The sequence below is a fragment of the Aotus nancymaae genome, unplaced genomic scaffold (genome assembly GCF_030222135.1).
Source record: "Aotus nancymaae isolate 86718 unplaced genomic scaffold, 86718_ANA_hifiasm-v0.15.2.pri h1tg000046l, whole genome shotgun sequence".
NCBI lineage: Eukaryota > Metazoa > Chordata > Mammalia > Primates > Aotidae > Aotus > Aotus nancymaae.
In genome coordinates, this window is record NW_026988460.1 from 29,134,891 (window position 1) to 29,154,801 (window position 19,911).

The 19,911-nt window shown below is 42.6% G+C and overlaps 2 protein-coding genes across 3 annotated transcripts in view; one reads left to right on the plus strand and one right to left on the minus strand.

The window, feature by feature from the left end:
- Positions 1 to 19,911, minus strand: part of CHCHD6 (coiled-coil-helix-coiled-coil-helix domain containing 6) — a 250,274-nt gene that overhangs the window by 113,181 nt on the left and 117,182 nt on the right. The window lies entirely within an intron of this gene.
- LOC105733410 (large ribosomal subunit protein eL27-like) lies at positions 10,684 to 11,088 on the plus strand. Its single transcript, XM_064362162.1, has one exon. It carries the CDS (start codon positions 10,684 to 10,686, stop codon positions 11,086 to 11,088), a length of 405 nt encoding a protein of 134 aa, XP_064218232.1.

Below are 19,911 nucleotides of genomic sequence, written 5' to 3' on the forward strand. Positions count from 1 at the left end.
CCCAAATGACACGTATAGAACACTACATCTAATGAACAGCAGGAAACGCATGCTTCTCAAATATACATGGAACAGTCACTGAAATGGACCACATCTTGAGCTAAAAAGTTTAAAAGGATGAAATCATACAAAGTATGTTCAATGATCACAAATGTATTAAATTAGAAATTGTAAGACACCCAGAAAATCCTTACCATTGTAAGACACCCAGAAAATCCTCAAATATTTAGAAAACAAGCATATTACTAAATAACTCACGACTCCTAACCAAAAAAAAAAAAAGTTGTTCTTAAAAATATACTTGGAAATGACAGATAACACAATTAGCAGATGAGGACTTTAAAACTGCGTACGTAAGCATGTTGAAAGACTTCAAGGAAATGTAAATATAATGACATAAATGAAAGCTATTGAAATGTACCAAATGGAATTTCAAGAGCTGAAAAGTATAATATTCGAGATGAAAGGGCTGAAAAAGTGAACACTACCTCAGGAACCTGTGGGACAATTTCAATATCAAGCGGTCTAACATATGTGTAATTGAATTCTTGGGAGGGGACAGTGGTAGTGGAAAAATATTTGAATATTTCAAGAATAGATGAAAAATTCCCAGATGTGTTCAGAAGTATAAACCGTAATCCAATAAGCTAAACTAACCAACTCAACAATATACACAAAGTGATGAACGCAGTAACAGAAATAGAAAAATTGTACATCTGATAATTTACAAATACATAATTGTCCTTGATTTACAAAACAAACCATAAGCCTTACCCCAAAGAATTTCCCAGTCCAGATGGCTTCACTAATTAATTTTATCAAATATTTAAGAAAGAAATTATACAACTTCTAAGCAAATTCTTTCAGCAAACAGAGGAGAAAACACTTTCCAACTCATTTTGTGAGGCTGCTATAATGATACCAAACCAGTACGGCTCGAGAAAAGAGATGTGAAAATTCTTAACAAAAAAATAGGCAAATCAGTTCCATCAATGCATAAAAAAGATAATACCCAAAACCAACTAGGGTTTATGCCAGCAGGATACTGTATGTTAAAGAATGCTTTAACATACAGAAATCAAACAACATACTTCACCACATTAACAAAGAGTAAGACAATCATACGATCATTCTCAACAGATATAAGAAAAGCAGCTGACAAAATATGACATCCATTCAAGGAGAAAACTTCTAGAAAACTAGTAATAGAAGGAAGTTTCCTCAAGTTGATGAAGAACATGTACCAAAAAGAATCTATATTAATATCATGCTTATTCGTGTAATATTGAAGGCTCTTCCCCTGAGACGGCAGAGAAAAAGTTTAAAAAGATTTAGAGGATTTGATTAATAAAATTAACAAGGTTGATCTAACAGACATATATCTAGAATCTCTACTCCCAAAATTAAATATCTACATTCTTTTACAGTTGAATGGACCATTTTAAAAACAGCCCACTCTTGCAGGTCACACCCACCCCAAAAAAAAAAAAAAAAAAAATTTCAGTGCAACAAAAAGGACAGTTAAAATGAGCTGTGGTGACATGTCTCCTTAAATAATTTTGGATAAGACAAAATAATAGAAATTTCAAAATTACAAGAATAAAAGTTCTACATTTAAAAAATGCGTGATACAGCTAATGTGGTATCTGTGAGGTAAATGCACTTAAATGCAAAATTGAGATTTAAGCAAATTGTTCATTTTAAAATAGGATTCAGATTAAGTGACTTGCTATATTATCACACAGGAGCAGGACTATGAAGACAGGTTCCTGACTCACAGTCAGCAACCTCACATTTGGGACCATGTCATTCCACCCTGAGCTGTGTGCTTTTTTTTTTTTTTTTTTTGAGACAGAGTTTCGCTCTTGTTACCCAGGCTGGAGTGCAATGGTGTGATCTCGGCTCACTGCAACCTCCACCTCCTGGGTTCAGGTAATTCTCCTGCCTCAGCCTCCTGAGTAGCTGGGACTACAGGCACGTGCCACCGTGCCCAGCTAATTTTTTTGTATTTTTAGTAGAGACAGGGTTTCACCATGTTGACCAGGATGGTCTCGATCTCTTGACCTCGTGATCCACCCGCCTCAGCCTCCCAAAGTGCTAGGATTACAGGCGTGAGCCACTGCGCCCGGCCCGAGCTGTGTGCTTTGACAACATAAAACTCATTGGTGCATCATCAAACTGAACTACTCTAAGAACATGTATTATAACCATGCTTCTCAAAGGTTTAAAGTGCATTTGAATCACCCAGGATTTTGATAAAAGGTGGATTCTAGCTTCTAGATTAGTCTAGACTCATCAAAATTGGGCCCAAGATTCTCTGGGTCTGGGATGAGCTACGAGTTAAACAGTTCTTTTTTCTTTTTCTTTTTTTTTTTTTTTTTTGAGGCGGAGTCTTGCTCTGTCACCAGGCTGGAATGCAGTGGTGCAATCTTGGCTCACTATAATCTCCATCTCCCTGGTTCAAGCGATTCTTCTGCCTCAGCCTCCCAAGTAGGTGGGATTACAGGCACGTGCCATTACATCCAGCTTATTTTTGTAATGTTAGTAGAGACGGGGTTTCACCATGTTGGCCAGGATATTCTTGATCTCCTGACTTTATGATCCACCTGCCTCGGCCTCCCAAAATGCTGGGATTACAGGCGTGAGCCACTGCACCCAGCCCTTTTTTCTTTTTTTAAAGACAGAGTCTTGCTCTGTCCACTAGGCTGGAGTGCAGTGATGTGACCTTGGTTGACTGCAGCCTTGCTCTCCTGTGCTCAAGTGATCCTTCTGCCTCAGCCTCCAGAGTAGCTGGTACTATAGGCACATACTGCCATGCCTGGCTAATTTTTTATTTTTATATTTGGTAGAGATGGGATCTCATTTTGTTACCCAGGCTGGTCTTGAACTCCTGGGCTCAAGTGATCCTCCCACCTAGGCCTCCCACAGTGTTGGAATTACAAGGGTGAGCCATTACGCCTGGCCTACATTAAACATTTCCAACAAACTCCCAAGTAATTGTTTGGTTTTGTTTTGAGACAGTCTTGCTCCTTCACCCAGGCTAAGTTTAGTGGCATGATCACAGCTCACTGCAGCCTCAACTTCCTAGGCTCAAGAGATCTTCCCACCTCAGTCTCCTGGTAGCTGGGATCACAGGCACATGCCACCATGCCCAGCTAATTAAAAAAATTTTTCTTTGTTTTTGGAGAGACGGGGTCTCCCTAGGTTGCTGGGCTGATCTCAAACTCCTGGGCTTAAACAATCGTACCACCTTGGCCTCCAAAAAAAGGGCTGGGATTACAGGCATGCACAACCATGCCCAGCCTCGGTAATGCTGCTTTGAGTAATAAGACACTAGAATGTGCCTATGGAAAGATAAATGATGGTTACAGTGAAATCTTAAAGACTCTGCAAGATCCATGGTGGGTCTAAATTATGTTCCTCACAACCCTTACTTTAGATTAATGATAATGCACTCTAATTTTAAAAGATAATAAAGAGTAAGGACTTAAGAGAACAGGCTTTAGACTCAGAAAGAATTAGATTCGAATACTAGCCTCGTCACTTTCTACTTGAGTGACTGTGGTCAAGTCAGAACTTCTCTATGCCACAGTTTCCTAACCCATACAATGGATAAATTAATACAATCTCTATTTCATGAGGTTGCAGTAAAGTTAAATAAGATTATACATATAAAGTACTAAACAAATAACTGGTACACCATAATTTTCTTCAAAATAAATGTCAGCCAAAAATTACATTCATAATAAAAGTGTTATTGTTAAATATTTAATCAGAAAATATACCTATCCATGACCATATAAGATAACATATTTTTAATATAAAAAGGCATATCTCAAAGACAAATATAACTTTGAGATAATATGGGCTAATCTTCACACTTGGAACTGATCCTGAGGTGCTCTGGGATGTTATACTCCAGTATCAGTGTTTTATCTTCCTTCACTACACCTGTCTTCCCTTCCTCTTAATATGTTCATCTATGGTATTAATAAATGTCACAGAGTTCTTTCTAAAATGTGTTTTTAGATTTTTTATTGATATATACTTCACATGTCATAAAACTCACCCTTCTAAAATCTATAATGCAGTGGGTTTTAGTTCATTCAAAAAGCTGTGCAACTACCACCACTATTTTATTTTAAAACATTTTCATCACCTCAGAAAGAAACTCTGTGTCCAACAGCAGGCAGCTCCCATTTTCTCCTATACCTAGCCCCTAAATGTCCATCAGCTAACAGATGAGTTTTAAAATGTGGTATATCTATATAATGGAATATCATTCAGCCAGAAAAAAGAATGAAGTACTAATACATGCTACAACATAAATTAACCTTGAAAGTGATATGCTAAGTGAAAGAAGACAGACATAAAAGATCATATATGATTCCATTGATATGAAATGTCTAGATTCGGCAAATCCATAAAGATAGAAAACAGATGAGTGCTTGTCATGAACTGGGGGCTGGGGCAGGGGTGATGGGAAGTGACTATTAATGGGAGCAGAGTTTCTATCTGGGTGATGAAAACATCCTGAACTGAAATTGTGGTAATGCTGCACAACTCAGTGAATACACTAAAAACCATAGAAATGTGTGCTTTAAATGGGTGGTTTTATGGTTTATGAATATCTCAATAAAGATGTTAAAAATACGTAAGATTACCAAGGCAACAAATTATATTGAAATAAAGTTATCAAAATATTAAGAAAAAAAGGCCTGAGGTGAAGAGACCAGTAAGAGAGCTGATGCAGTAATCCAGGTTGGGGAGCACACTGAGGACTGCACTGAGGCTGGGTTGGGGGCTGAGGGGGTTCAACAGGAGAAGACTGACTGATTATACACATGGGGAAGGGAAGGAGGAAAACACGATGATCCCTCCAGGTTCTGGCTGAAAATGAGAACTATGTCTACTTATGTTGTAATGATAAATGAAATTAGTGCACCTTGTACTTGTATGTCATCTACACACAGCTACATATATTCCCACAGTTAATACAGTATTCAGCTGTGGATATATGCTCACATAAATTTCCAAATTATTGCCAGATGCCAACTTGGCATAGGTATGTTCTTGTGTTTATACAGAGAGATGTCCAAAGAACAAATTGTGTGTTGATTTTTCTGTTTACTTGCTTGTACTCTTCCTAAACTATAAGTTCCTGGAGGCTAGAGGCTAAATTGTGTTACCGCTTTATCCCCAGTGACATGGAGTAAATAATAAAATGGCCAGACACAGTGGCTCATGCCTGTAATACCAGCATTTTGGGAGGCCAAGGCAGGAGGATCACTTGAGCTCAGGAGTTCAAGGCCAGCTCAGGCACTATAGCGAGACCTCATCTCTACTATTAAAAATAAAAATCAGTTGGGCATAGTGGTGCATTCCTGTAATCCCAGCTACTTAGGAGGCTGAGGCAGGAGGATCACTTGAACCCAGAAGATGGAATCCACAAGTGAGCTATGATAATGTCCTTGCATGCCACCCTGAGCAACAGAGCAAGACTGCCTCAAAAAAAAAAAAAAAGGTATAAAATGAATGATGTTAACAAGTTGATTTTGGGAGGAGGAGATGCTAATCATTAAGACAGTACGGGTACACTGTGATGATTAAGAGGCTTGGGTTCAAATTCTGACTCTAACAATTATTTGCAATTTCTTTGTGCCTCAGTTTCCTCATAGGGCTGCCATAAGGGTTTGGTGTGATTCTGCCCTGCTGTAGGGGTCCTGGCAGTGCTTGGGCTTGTGTGCTCTGAGTCTGAAGAAGAAACTACCACCAAGAATCCATCCCTCCCTTCCTTCCATAAGCCAGCCTGGACAGGCGCACAGCATTCCACGAGGTTGGCACAATTCAGCAGTGAGATGCAGCTGATTAAGGGACTGCAGAAATGCAGACCTTCCTTCATTGACATCAAATGGGTCCTGCTGAGGCCAGAGCCCAGAAAAGGGGTTGGGGCAGAGATGAACAGGCATTGTTGACCCTAGGACCAAGTCCCAGGTTCTTTGAAGGCACAGATAAATCCAGAGAGGCTGCTTCTCTAGGGTCATATTCCTTACTTTCCAAAATCACCTGTGCCAGGAGGGAGAGGCAACTCAGAAAGGTGCCATGAAGAGGGATGCTCAGAGTCTCGTCTTTGTTCTTCATTACACGATACACATTTTCCAAGAGTCACTGATGCCTCACAAGGAAACTTTGAAAAAACATTCTATTACAAGACCATCTGCTGAAATACTGTAGGCTCTCTACAGCCCCCATTTCCTTTTATTACCAAGGAAAGCCACATGAAAACTGGTCTCATTCTGAAGGCTTGTGTCTGCTCATGCTGCTTCCTTCCAAATCTCCACTCACAGGCTGCAGTGTTGAGACCGCTCCCCCGCCCCATCTGCACTGTGGACATGGTGCCCATGGCTGGGAGGATGAGGGAACAGAGGCTTCAGGTGTGAGGGATCACAGGACAGATGGCCTCCCGGGAAACCAGAGCCTGCTCTCCTCCATGTCGCCCAAGGAAGAAAAGAACAAGACAGCAGGGAAGGAGACAATGGAAATGCTCGGGAACAGTTAACTCTGTGTATGTCTGACACGTTTTATCCAGTAAATACCACATTCTCTGCAGCCATCCTTCCTCTTAGCAACACCTAGATATTGGTCAGGGTAAAAGTATAATCTTGGTCATGACAAAACAAGGATCAGTGACATCTCACGAAACAATCAGGAACAACTCTATAAAAGCAACAGTGACCATTTATTACCAGTTAATAAATAATTCCTTAAGTGCTCCATTAACTTATACAATAACATAGTGAGATAGATATGTATTATTAAACACTATGTATGTATGTATGTATGCATGCATGCATGCATGAATGAGACAGTGTCTTGCTCTGTCACCCAGGCTAAAGTGCAATAGCACAATCTTGGCTCACTGCAGCCTTGACCTCCTGGGCATAAGCCATCCTCCCACTTCAGCCTCCTGAGTAGCTTGGACTACAAGAACAACATGCCTGGCTAATTTTTTAAATTTTGGGGAGATGGGGTCTCACTATGTTACCCAGACTGGTCTTGAACTCCTGGGCTCAAGCAATCCTCCCGCCTTCGCCTCTTAAAGTGCTGGAATTACAGATGTGAGCCACTGCACCTGGCCTAAACCCATTTTAAAGGCAGGAAAAATGAGGCATAGAGTAATGAACTCACCCAGGGCTGCAAAATCAATACATGGCAGAGGTAAAGTTTTAAAGTAATGGGCTTCATCTCCTGGTGTAATAAGATCCTACCTGGTATAATTTTCCAAGCAAGGCTATCTTAAGAAATCATGATATCATCTCTTCAATGTCTAATAAAGTTCTAGGGCACAGAGATGATAAGGTCGGAAATGAAATGTAGAACCACTCTGGTGCACAATTCCCTTTAGTGGAGGGCTGGGAGGAACCCCAGATTTGCACAGAGCAACAACAATTAACCACATGGGAGTTTGTGCCATTGACAGCCCAAAGCGATGTCCATTTCTCCTCGGGAAGAGCAGGCCAGAGAGCCCCTCGCCTGCACCTGCTCCTGGCATCCAACAGTCCTTACCTGTTGGCATCCTCGCATGCTGTCTTCCTTGGCCTGTGCCATGAATTTTGTTCCTCCAGAGCGGAGCCAGGCTGGCCCAGGCAGAACAACTAAGCCCTGATATACACAGGCACACCTAGCTCGGACAGCACCTCCACATCCCTGGAGATGCCCTCTCTCCTCTCAGCATCTCTGCACAATCTTTGCTATGGCACTTTGCCTCTCCCGGTCAATGTCCCCACTGCTGTTTGACTCTTGTTTGCACTGACATCGGTACCAAAATTGTACTGAATGCTTGTGGATCCAGGACTGTTTTCAGAGACTGGGATCCTGTGATGAGTGAGGCACAAAGGAGGGAATGGACAGATGAACATAAATTAATGAGTGAATGCAATATCAGATGGTGATGAAGGGCTGTGAAGAACAGAGTGGCGGTCCAGAGGCGGGGGTGAGGACTCATTCATAGGGGGTGACCAGAGAAGGTCCCTCTCAGGAGGTGACATTCAAGCTGAGAGCTGCATGACAGAATAGAAGGCCATGACAATCTTGGAGAAGTTCATTCCTAGCTAAGAAAACCAATGCAAAGGCCTCTGAGTGGGAACAAACGTGACATGTTTGAGGGACATAACAAACACCATAACAAATACCTGGGAGTGCAGTGGGGGAGTGGTGAGAGACAGCATGAAAAACAGGCTGAGGCCTGATGGCGCAGGGCCCTGCAGCCCTGGTGAGGTGGTGCACTGCTGTCTATGAGCACGGAGAGCCACTGGAGAGCTCTGAGCAAGAGAGCGATATGATCTATTTATTTTTTTTTTAAACCTAGCTCATAAAAGCTGAACTGTAAGGCTGCTGCCCAAGAGGACAGCCTGATTATCTCCCTTCCCACACTGTGCACTTGCATGCACAGGCACACAAAATATTAACTGCGGTTGTGACAGCTGTAGCTACGCAAAGGTGGCAAGGAGAAACCTTTACAGAGGAAATAATATGCGATTTTCTAGCTGAACACCTTTTAAAAAGTAATGCTGGAGAATAGAATCCCTGCCTGTGAGGGAGGCAGGGGCTGTCTTTAGGTACAGGGTAACAGCATGCTGCTTGAAATAAGCAAGAGTTGGGTAAAGCAGAGCTTACTCATGCTTCTAAATCTGCAGGCTGAAAAGAGAGAGATGGGGAGGGAGAAAAAGCCAGTGATTCAGCTCTGCTGCCTGCTGCTTCTCACTGCAGCTCCAAACAGTAAGAGTTCAGAGAAGTTGCTCAAACATGACCAGCAATAGAACTATAGTTTCTTACAAAGAACAAGAGCGATGAACTGCCCAGGCTCCAGGTGGGAAATTCATGAACTGAGCAGAGCCAGCCAGGTGTGTGTGGTCTTCATGCCCAGAGCAACCCCAGTACGCCCTGCCCCACTCTGACAGCACTTCAGACCTCAGGATTTGTATGTTGATGAGTCAGAAAGGTTCTCTAGAGAGCCATGAGGTTAACAGAGTCAGAGAAGTGGCCCCTACCTGACCAGAGAACGGGCTGCCTGGCCACAGTCACACGCTCAGCCCGTAACTATGTCAGGCAAGTAGGCAGTTGCCCCATACCTACTGGAGGGATCCTCTGGGGGCAGCAATGTCCTGCCTCTGCTGTTGGTACTACACCTGGGCTAAGAGGACAATGCAGAGAATAGGGAACTGTCAGCTTGCAGCTGGTGGGGGCTCACTGGGCCATCTCCGTCAGATAAACTGTCCTTCAGGGGCCTCAGAGGCTGGTCAAAAACCTGTTCCAACTGCTTGTAGATCCATCTAGGATCCCCACCTAGGCTACTTCTCTAGAGAATGGATATTAGAAACTGAATAAATGCTTTTCTTTGACCTAGTCTCAACCAGCTACAAATACTGCCCATGGCACAACAGAGCTCTCGTCCCTTCAGACACACCAGGGCTTCCAGGGCCCGTGCTTCTGGCTCCTACTGTTCTTTGCCAGAAACGTCTCTTCTTCTATACTCTGCCTGCCCAAGTGCTCTGCTGTTGCCGACTGTCAAGGACCCAGTCAACGCTCCTGCAGCACCCTATTAAATCCTGCGTTGGAGTCTTGGGGAGGTTCTGTCCAATTTCCAAATAGGAAGCTGTCCTATATCAAAGTGGAGATCAAATATGTGTGCTTTCTCTGTCGTGAAGCAGCCAGGAGTAGGCACCCCACTTGGGCTCAGTCAGTCATCATCACACAAAACTGAACCCTGAATAAATAAATGACACAGAAAGGAGGGACTGATGGAGACTGGCTTGACAGAGACCACAGAAACAGCAGCAAGAGTACAATGAAGCAACTGGTAGGGCTTCATGACCTAGAAGCTCCCCTGCTTCTGGCCCATTCCCCAGGCCTGGCCCTCTGGCTCAACGCCCACAGGTGAGCCTCAACAACTCTCCAATTAATTCCCTCTTCGTTTATGATAGCCAGAGCTGGTTTCTATGGCTGTAATCAAAATCCCTGAATAGCTTATTTTTTCTTCTCTCTCCAACGAAACAGAACTGTATCGCCTATCTATACTCTCACAGCACTCAAATATATCCTATAATTATTCTAATTATTGTTACACTAATTGGTCTAAAGCTATTGATCCCCCTGCCAATATAGGAGCTTCATGCAAGCAGCAACCCTGAGTTACTTCTGTTGGTGTCCCCATGCCTGGCATGAAACCTGGTAGGCACATGATGCATAAATGTATGTTGAACAGAATTTACACTTTCAAAAGACGCATTCATATTTCATGCATATGATGAATTATTAAGTAACGTTATTGGTAATTCTAGCAAAAGCAAAACACAGGCCACCTAATACAGTGGTGTAATTTTCAACAATCTTCTCAAGAGGTTGTAAATTTATTCTCCAAGGACTCATCATTATTATACCACTAAGTTTTGAGTGGATGCTGGACAAGGGCCATGAACTCAAGATGGCATAGCTATCAGACAGCAAGGCTGGGCGTGGTGTAGGTCTACAGAGTTGCGAAGCCCACATTCTTCCCACTCACCACACTGCTTTTCAATAGGTCTCCATCAAAGACATATCGCATGCGACTCCTCCCCGGGGTGAAAGGTTAGCGGGAGTGTTCTTCTTTCCTTTTTGCTGTAGGCCCGAGTGGTTGCTGCCAAAATGGGCAAGTTCATGAAACCTGGAAGGGTGGTGCTTGTCCTGGTTGGACACTACTCTGGACACAAAGCCGTCATCATGAAGAACGTTGATGATGGCACCTCAGATGGCCCCTCCAGCCATGCTCTGGTGGCTGGAATTGACCGCTATCTCCGCAAACTGACAGCTGCCATGGTCAAGAAGAAGATCGCCAAGAGGTCAAAGATCAAGTCTTTTGTGAAAGTTTATAACTACAATCACCTAATGACCACAAGGTACTCCGTGGATATCCCTTTGGACAAAACTGTGGTCAATAAGGATGTCTTCAGGGATCCTGCCCTTAAACGCAAGGCCCGACAAGAGGCCAAGGTCAAGTTTGAGGAGAGATACAAGACAGGCAAGAACAAGTGGTTCTCCCAGAAGATGTAGTTTTAGATGCTTTGTTTTGGTCATTAAAAAAGAAAAAGAAAAAAAGCCTGAAAAAAAAAGTAATGAAAGAGCAAAATTATAAAGGGGATATCACCACTGAACATACAGAAATACAAACTGCCATCAGAGATTACTACAAACAGCTCTATGCACTTAAACCAGTAAACCAGAAAGAAATGGAAAAATTCCTAGACACTTGTACTCTACACCAAGACTAAACCAGGAGGAAGCTGAAAACAATAGACCAATAACAAGGGCTGAAATTGAGGCAGCAATCAATAGCCTACCAACCAAAAAAAGTCCAGGTCCAGATGGGTTCACAGCCGAATTCTACCAGACGTACAAAGAGGAGCTGGTTCCATTCCTTCTGAAACTGTATCAAACAATACAAAAGGAGGGAAACCTCCCTAATTTTATGAGACCAACATCATCCTGATATCAAAACCTGGCAAAGACTCAACAACAAAAAAAGAAAACCTCAGGCCAATATCCATGATGAACATAGATGCAAAACTCTTCAATAAAATACTGGCAGACAGACTGCAACAGCACATCAAGAAGCTTATCCATCAAGATCAAGTAGGCTTCATCCCAGGGATGCAAGGCTGGTTCAACATATGCAAATCCATAAACATAATCCATCACATAAACGGAACAAAAGACAAAAATTGCATGATTATCTCAATAGATGCAGAGAAGGCCTTTGACAAAATTCAACAGCCCTTCTGCTAAAAACTCTCAATAAACTAGGTATCAATGGAATGTATCATAAAATGATAAAAGCTATATATGACAAACCTACAGCCAATATCATACTGAATGGGCAAAAGCTGGAAGAATTCCCTTTGAAATTAGGCACTAGACAAGGATGCCCTCTCTCACCACTCCTATTCAATATAGTATTGGAAGTTCTAGCCAGAGCAATCAGGCAAGAAAAAGAAGTAAAGGGTATTCAATTAGGAAAGGAGGAAGTCAAATTGTCTCTATTTGCAGATGGCATGATTGTATATCTAGAAGACCCCATCGTCTCAACCCAAAATCTTCATAAACAGATAAGCAACTTCAGCAAAGTTTCAGGATACAAAATCAATTAGCAGAAATCACAAGCATTCCTATATACCAATAACAGACAAACAGAGAGCCAAATCAAGAGTGAACTCCCATTCACAATTGCTACAAAGAGAATAAAATACCTAGGAATACAACTAACAAAGATGTAAAGGACTTCTTAAAGGATAACTACAAACCACTGCTCAAGGAAATAAGAGTACACAAACAGATGGAAAAACATCCCATGCTCCTGGTTAGGAAGAATTAATATCATGTAAATGGCCATACTGCCCAAAGTAATCTATAGATTCAATGCTATCCCCATCAAGCTACCAATGACCTTCTTCACAGAACTGGAAAAAAACACTTTAAACTTCATATGGAATCACAAGAGAGCCCACATAGCCAAGACAATCCTAAGTAAAAAGATCAAATCCAGAGGCATCACAATGCCAGCCTTCAAACTATACTACAAGGCTACAGTAATCAAAACAGCATGGTACTGGTACCAAAACAGAGATGTAGACCAATGGAACAGAACAGAGGCCCCAGAAGCAACACCACACATCTACAACCATCTGATCTTTGACAAACCTGACAAAAATAAGCAATGGGGAAAGGACTCCATGTTTAATAAACCGTGTTGGGAAAACTGGCTAGCCATGTGCAGAAAGCAGAAACTGGAGCCCTACCTGTCACCTTACGCTAAAATTAACTCCAGATAGATTAAAGATTTAAACATAAAACCTAACACCATAAAAACACTATAAGAAAACCGATGCAAAACCATCCAGGACATAGGCATAGGCAAGGATTTCATGATTAAAACACCAAAAGCAATGGCAATAAAAGCCAAGATAGACAAATGGGATCTAATTAAAATTCAGAGCTTCTGTACAGCAAAAGAAACCATCATTAGAGTGAACCGGCAACCAACAGAATGGGAAAAATTTTTTGCAGTCTACCCATCTGACAAAGGGCTAATATCCAGAATCACAAAGTACTAAAACAGATATACAAGAAAAAAACAAGCCCATTCAAAAGTGGGTGAAGGATATGAACAGACACTTTACAAAAAAGACAGGTATGAGGCCAACAAACATATGAAAAAATGCTCATCATCACTGATCATTAGAGAAAGGCAAATCAAAACCACATTGAGATACCATCTCATGCCAGTTAGAATGGCAATCATTAAAAAATCTGGAGACAACAGATGCTGGAGAGGATGTGGAGAAATAGGAACACTCTTACACAGTTGGTGGGAGTGTAAATTAGTTCAACGATTGTGGAAGACAGTGTGGCGATTTCTCAAAGATCTAGAAATAGAAATTCCATTTGGCCCAGCAATCCCATTACTGGGTATATACCCAAAGAACTATAAATAGTTCTACTACAGAGACACATGCACACGTATGTTCATTGCAGAACTGTGTAAAACAGCAAAGACCTGGAACCAACCCAAATGCCCATCAATGATAGACTGGACAAAGAAAATGTGGTACATATACACCATGGAATACTACTCAGTCATAAAAAATGATGAGTTCGTGTCCTTTGTAGGGACTTGGATGAATCTGGAAACCATCATTCTCAGCAAACTGACACAAAAACACAAAGCTAAACACCACATGTTCTCACACATAGGTGGGTGTTGAACAATGAGAACACATGGACTCAGGGAGAGGAGAATCACACACTGGGGGCAGTTGGGGGTATAGGGGAGAGACAGTGGGAGTGGGGAGGGTAGGAAGGGAAAACGTGGGGACAAATGCCAGATATAGTATGCACCTAAAGTAAAATAAAAAAAGACATATCGCATGCAAGGCACCGTGTGAATGATTCTAACAAAGCTGCTGTTGTTCACAATATTGTTTAGAAACTGTTTTCAAATTTAACACATTTATGCAGGTCTTTAGTAGTGGGAAACCTTCTGTCTTTCAGAGAGGTATTGAGTTTCTGGAAAGAGCTGAGTGTCTGTACTCATGCCAAGGAAGGAGACAAGGTGTCCTCAAGGGGGCAGAGCCAGCCACAGAGTATGAAATGTGCCCCCAAACTCAGGAGAAAACTGTCTCCCTAATATGGCTCCTTAACTAACAAGTCCTTGGAGTACAGAGTTTTTACTCTGCTTTGAGCTCTGAGAGACATATGTATGAGCATGTACACATGTACATGTACGTGTGTGTGTATGGGTGTGCAAGTGGGCGCATACATGCACACATGCAAGGGACTAATTCCCATTGCCTATGAGTACGGTGTCACTATGTGCCTCGTCTCTCTCAGTAACTTTCTTAGCCACTTGGGTAGAATGTAGCACAATATGAGGGCTGTATCTGCAAAGTACATGAGCCAAAATGATGACTGTGAAGGCAAGAGGCTAATGTGAGGTCCTCCCCATACTTTCCGTATCTGTAGACCTTGGCCAGGGAAGAAATTCCCCTCTTGTGGTCCCTTTTCCCTCTGAGAAGGGGTGTGGTGGCCCTAACTCAGCTGGCTCTAATAATTTCTGGTCCCACACCAGCCCTCCTCCTTTCTCTGGGTCAGACTACCAGGAGGCATTGCTTAAGTCCTGTTCCACGAAGTGGAAAGAGTAAGTAAAGCACAATGACGTATGAAGATGGCAGCAATTTAAAGAACCAAAAGGCTCTCCAGTCTTCCTGTATCTTCCTCTTGGCAAAGACAAGAAAGAGTAGCATTCTTCCTTGTAAAGCAGGCTCTAAGGACTTCAAGGCTCAGAATCTGAGAGGTTTAAGCAGGGAACGAGCAGCACACATTTGCAGGAAGGATCCTGCCAGCTTCCATCACCTATTCCACAAATATTCAAAAGCAGCTACTGGATAACTGGCACTTAGTGGATGTTATGGAGATGCTAGAGACGGCGCACACCAAGCCTGCAGATGAAGGTGCTCTGCCATTGCTGAACCAAGGACATCACCCTTGAATGAGGTTAACATTAGAATAAGGAAAGGCAGTAAGGTTCTAGAGAGAGGAAGAGACAGGAGATGTGCATTCAACAGCCTACGATAAGTCCTAGATAAGCCATCATGTACATTAAATATTTCATTAGATACTTAGAGCCAGAAAGACCTCATTTTGAGTCCCAGTTCTGAACCTTGCTAAGTGTGTGGCCCTGGCAGAGTCACCTTGCCCCTCTGAGCCTCAGTTTCTCCATCTATACTGGGGAAAGGACTAACAACATTAAATGTGAAAAGCTCCTGGCACTTCATAAGAGCTCAATAATCATTAAGTCCTTTTTTTTCCGTCTTCTTTAATCAACAGCTGTTGGCCAAATACTTTTAGACACATTTTAAAAGCATTTATCCCACCTTTTTGTCCCTTGCTGCAGAAAGATCCCAAAACAGTGACAGCTGCTACACCCACTGAGTGAGCCCCTTGCACTCCTCACTCAGCACACAGATTACATGCTCATTGCTCATCTGAGACCAAGAGCATCTTCTCATCTGGACATTAAACTAAACACACTTTTCTTCCTGATGGCAGAAGTCAGGTTTTGCAAAAGATGGCTTGAATTTTCCCTTCTTCAGTATCGGCAGAGTCTCCCCTTTTGCATGGATATTTAGAACGATTCTGAAGCACATATATTGAATATGAGCCCATTTCCCAGCTTGGGGGACACAGGGCCCAAATTCTGAGTCCAACAGTAAACACATGCATTTTCCACAGCAACAGATTCAACCCAGGCCTGACCACCAACAGCCTCGGGAGAGACCTCTGTTAATTTAAGCATGTTCTGCTGAGCTCTGCTGTGTACGAGATGTTGCAGGCACTGAGACAGATGAAACAAGGTCTCCACTCATCACTTACATTAGGGAGAGAGACATAAAACAATTGCAATACAGTACTTAAAATATCATCACAGAGGTGGCTGAAGAGGCAAGCTTGCCCAACACTGCCTTAGCAGGATTGAGTGAGGCCTGGAGAGGAGGCAGCATGCTAGTTAAGACTGGCAGGGCTGCCCAGGAGAGAAGTGGGCAAAGCACACAGGATGTGGCCCCCGAGCAGGCCCAGGTGCACTTAGGCACTGTCCTGTGAGCAGCTACACTGTTGCTTTACTGGAGCCCAGAGTAAGTGAGGAGTGACAGGGAATGAGGCCAGAAAAGGCAGGTGAGCCAACACCCACAGGACCCCAAACATCAGGTCAGGAGTCTGGACGCTGTCCTCTGAGTAAAGGAGGTGAACTAGGAGTTTCACTAAAGGACATGATGACCCAGCACTGCCTCTTCCTATGGTCAGTCTCTGTCCATGTTAACAGTAGACTGCAGATCCAAGATGGCCAAATAGGAACAGCTTTGACGTGCAGTTCCCAGTGAGAAAAACTCAGAGGGTGAGTGATTACTGCATTTCCAAATGAGTTTTTACTGCCTACAGACCAGGAGATTCCTGCGCTGAAAAGTGCCATGAGTTTCCAGCACGGCTGGTGCCACCGGTCTCTGCACAAAAACTCACGCAAATCTGGGCAGCCATTTCAACTGGCACCTGGCACACCTGGGAGACAGAGCTGCTCATTCAACTGATAAAAAGGGGGCTAAAACAGGGAGCCAGGTGATATGGCTCAGCAAGTGCCACCACCACAAAGATCAGAAATCTGAAACGCTCTGGATTGAGAGTTTTGCAGCAAGCGCTGCTGGACCCAGGACGGTCCAGCTCAGTGGTGGGAAGGGCATCAGCCATTACCAAGGCAGTCCACCAATAGTGAGGCAGTCTGACATTACTGAGGCAGTCCACTATTACTGAGGCAGTCCGCCATTACCAAGGCCAACCACCATTACTGAGGCAGTCCTAACTGTACCTCTGTAAACAAAACTGCAAGGAAGTTCACACAGCAGCTGGGCAGAGCCCAGAGCAGCTCAGCAATGCCTCTGCTGGCAGACGGTGACTAGACTACCTCCTTGCTGGGCAGGACATCTCTGAAAAAAGGCTGCAGCACATCAGGAACTTATAAATAAAGCCCCACTTTCCCAGGACAGAGCACCTGGGAAAAAAGGCAGTTATGAGTTTTGCTGCAGCAGACTTAAATGTACCTGCCCAGTAGCTCTGAATGGAAAAATGGAGCTCCCAGCTCAGCAGCTGAGCTTCTATAAGGGACAGACTGTCTCCTCAAGCAGCTCCCCAAACCCCATATATCCAAAGACACACCCCATAAAGGAGAGCTCAGGCTGACATCTGAGGGGTACCCTTCTGGGATGAAGACAACAGAAGAAGAAACTGGCAGCAACCCTTACTTTTCTGCAGCCACCACAGGTGATCCCCAGGCAAGCAGGGTCTGCAGTGGACGTCCAGCAGTCCTACAGCAGAGGGGCCTGTTTGAAGGAAAACTAAAAAACAGAAGGAAATAACTTCAACATCGACAAAAAGGATGTCCACTCAGAGACCCTATCTGAAAGCCACCAACTACAAAGACCACAGGTAGATAAATCCACAAAGATGGGAAGAAACCAGCACAAAAAGGATGAAAATACCAAAAACCAGAACACCTCTCCTCCTCAAAGGGATCACAACTCCTCACCAGCAAGTTAACAAAGCTGGATGGAGAATGAGTCTGATGAATTGACAGAAACAGGCTTCAGAAGGTGGGTAATAACAAACTTCTCTGAGCTAAAAGAACATGTTCTAACCCAATGCAAAGAAACTAAGAACCTTGAAAAAAGGCTAGACAAAATGCTAATGAGAATAAACAGCTTAGAGAAGAATATGAATGACCTGATGGAGCTGAAAAACACAACACGAGAACTTCGCGAAGCATAGTTTCAATAGCCAAATCGGCCACAGAAGAAAGGATATCAGAGACTGAAGATCAACTCAATGAAATAAAACAAGAAGGCAAGATTAGAGAAAAAAGGGTGAAAAGAAAAGAACAAAGCATCCAAGAAATATGGGATTATGTGAAAAGACCTAATCTACGTTTGACAGGTGTACCTGAATGTGACAGAGAGAATGAATCCAAACTGGAAAACACTCTTCAGGATATTATCCAGGAGAACTTCCCCAACCTAGCAAGGCAGGCCAACATCCAAATCCAGGAAATACAGAGAACACCACAAAGATGTTCCTCAAGCAGAGCAATCCCAAGGCACATAATCATCAGATTCACCAGGGTTGAAATGAAGAAAAAAATGCTAAGGGCAGACAGAGAGAAAGGTCTAGTCACCAATAAAGGAAAGCCCATCAGACTCAAAGTGGACCTCTCAGCAGAAACCCCACAAGCCAGAAGAGAGTGGGGGCCAATAATCAACACCCTTAAAGAAAAAATCTTTCAATCTAGAATTTTGTATCCAGCCAAACTAAGCTTCATAAGCGAAGGAGAAATAAAATCCTTTATGAACAAGCAATCGCTCAGAGATTTCGTCACGACCAGGCCTGCCTTACAAGAGCTCCTGAAAAAAGCACTAAACATAGAAAGGAACAACCAGTACCAGCCACTCCAAAAATGTATCAAATGGTAAACAGCATTGACACAATGAAGAAACTGCATCAACTAACGGGCAAAACAACCAGCTAGCATCAAAATGGCAGGATCAAATTCATACATAACAATATTAACCTTAAATGTAAATGGGCTACATGCCCCAATCAAAAGACACGGACCGGTAAATTAGATAAAAAGTCAAAACCGATCACTGTGCTGTATTCAGGAAACCCATCTCACGTGCAAGGACACACATAGCCTCAAAATAAAGGGATGGAGAAGATTTACCAACCAAACGGGGAGCAAAAAAAAGCAGGAGTTACAATCCTAGTCTCTGATAAAATAGACTTTAAACCAACAAAGATCAAAAGAGACAAAGAAGGGCATTACATAATGGTAAAAGGATCAATGCAACAAGAAGAGCTAATGATCCTAAATATATACACACCCAATACAGGAGCACGCGGATACGTAAAGCAAGTTCTTAATGACTTACAAAGAGACTTAGACTCCCACACAATAATAGTGGGAGACCTTAACACTCCACTGTCAATATTAGACAGATCAACGAGACAGAAAATTAACAAGGATATCCAGGACTTGAACTCAGATCTGGACCAAGTAAACCTAATAGGCATCTACAGAACTCTCCATCCCAAATCCACAGAATATACAGTCTTCTCAGCACCACATCACAGCTACTCTAAAATTGACCACATAATTGGAAGTAAATCACTCCTCAGAAAATGCAAAAGCACAGAAATTATAACAGTCTCTCAGACCACAGTGCAATCAAATTAGAACTCAGGATTAAGAAACTAACTCAGAACCGCACAACTTCATGGGAACTGAACAACTGGCTCTTGAACGTTTACTGGATAAACAATGAAATGAAGGCATAAATAAAGATGTTCTTTGAAACCAATGAGAACGAATACACAATGTACCAGAATCTCTGGAACACAATGAAAGCAGTGTCTAGAGGGAAATTTATAGCAATAAATGCCCATATGAGAAGCAAGGAAAGATCTAAAATTGACTTCCTATCACCAAAATTGAAAGAGCTAGAGGAGCAAGATCAAAAAAACTCAAAACCTAGCAGAGACAAGAAATAACTAAGATCAGAGCAGAACCGAAGGAGATAGAGACACAAAAACCCTTCAAAAAATCAATAAATCCAGGAGCTGGTTTTTTGAAAAGATCAACAAAATAAACCACTAGCCAGATTAATGAAAAAGAAAAGAGAGAAGAATCAAATAGATGCAATAAAAAATGATAAAGAGGAGATCACCACCAATTCCACAAAACTACCAACTACCATCAATGATTACTACAAACAGCTTTAT

What these genes read in the sequence shown, in the direction of transcription:
- LOC105733410 (XM_064362162.1), top strand. Translation starts at nt 10,684, where the DNA reads ATGGGCAAGTTCATGAAACCTGGAAGGGTGGTGCTTGTCCTGGTTGGA.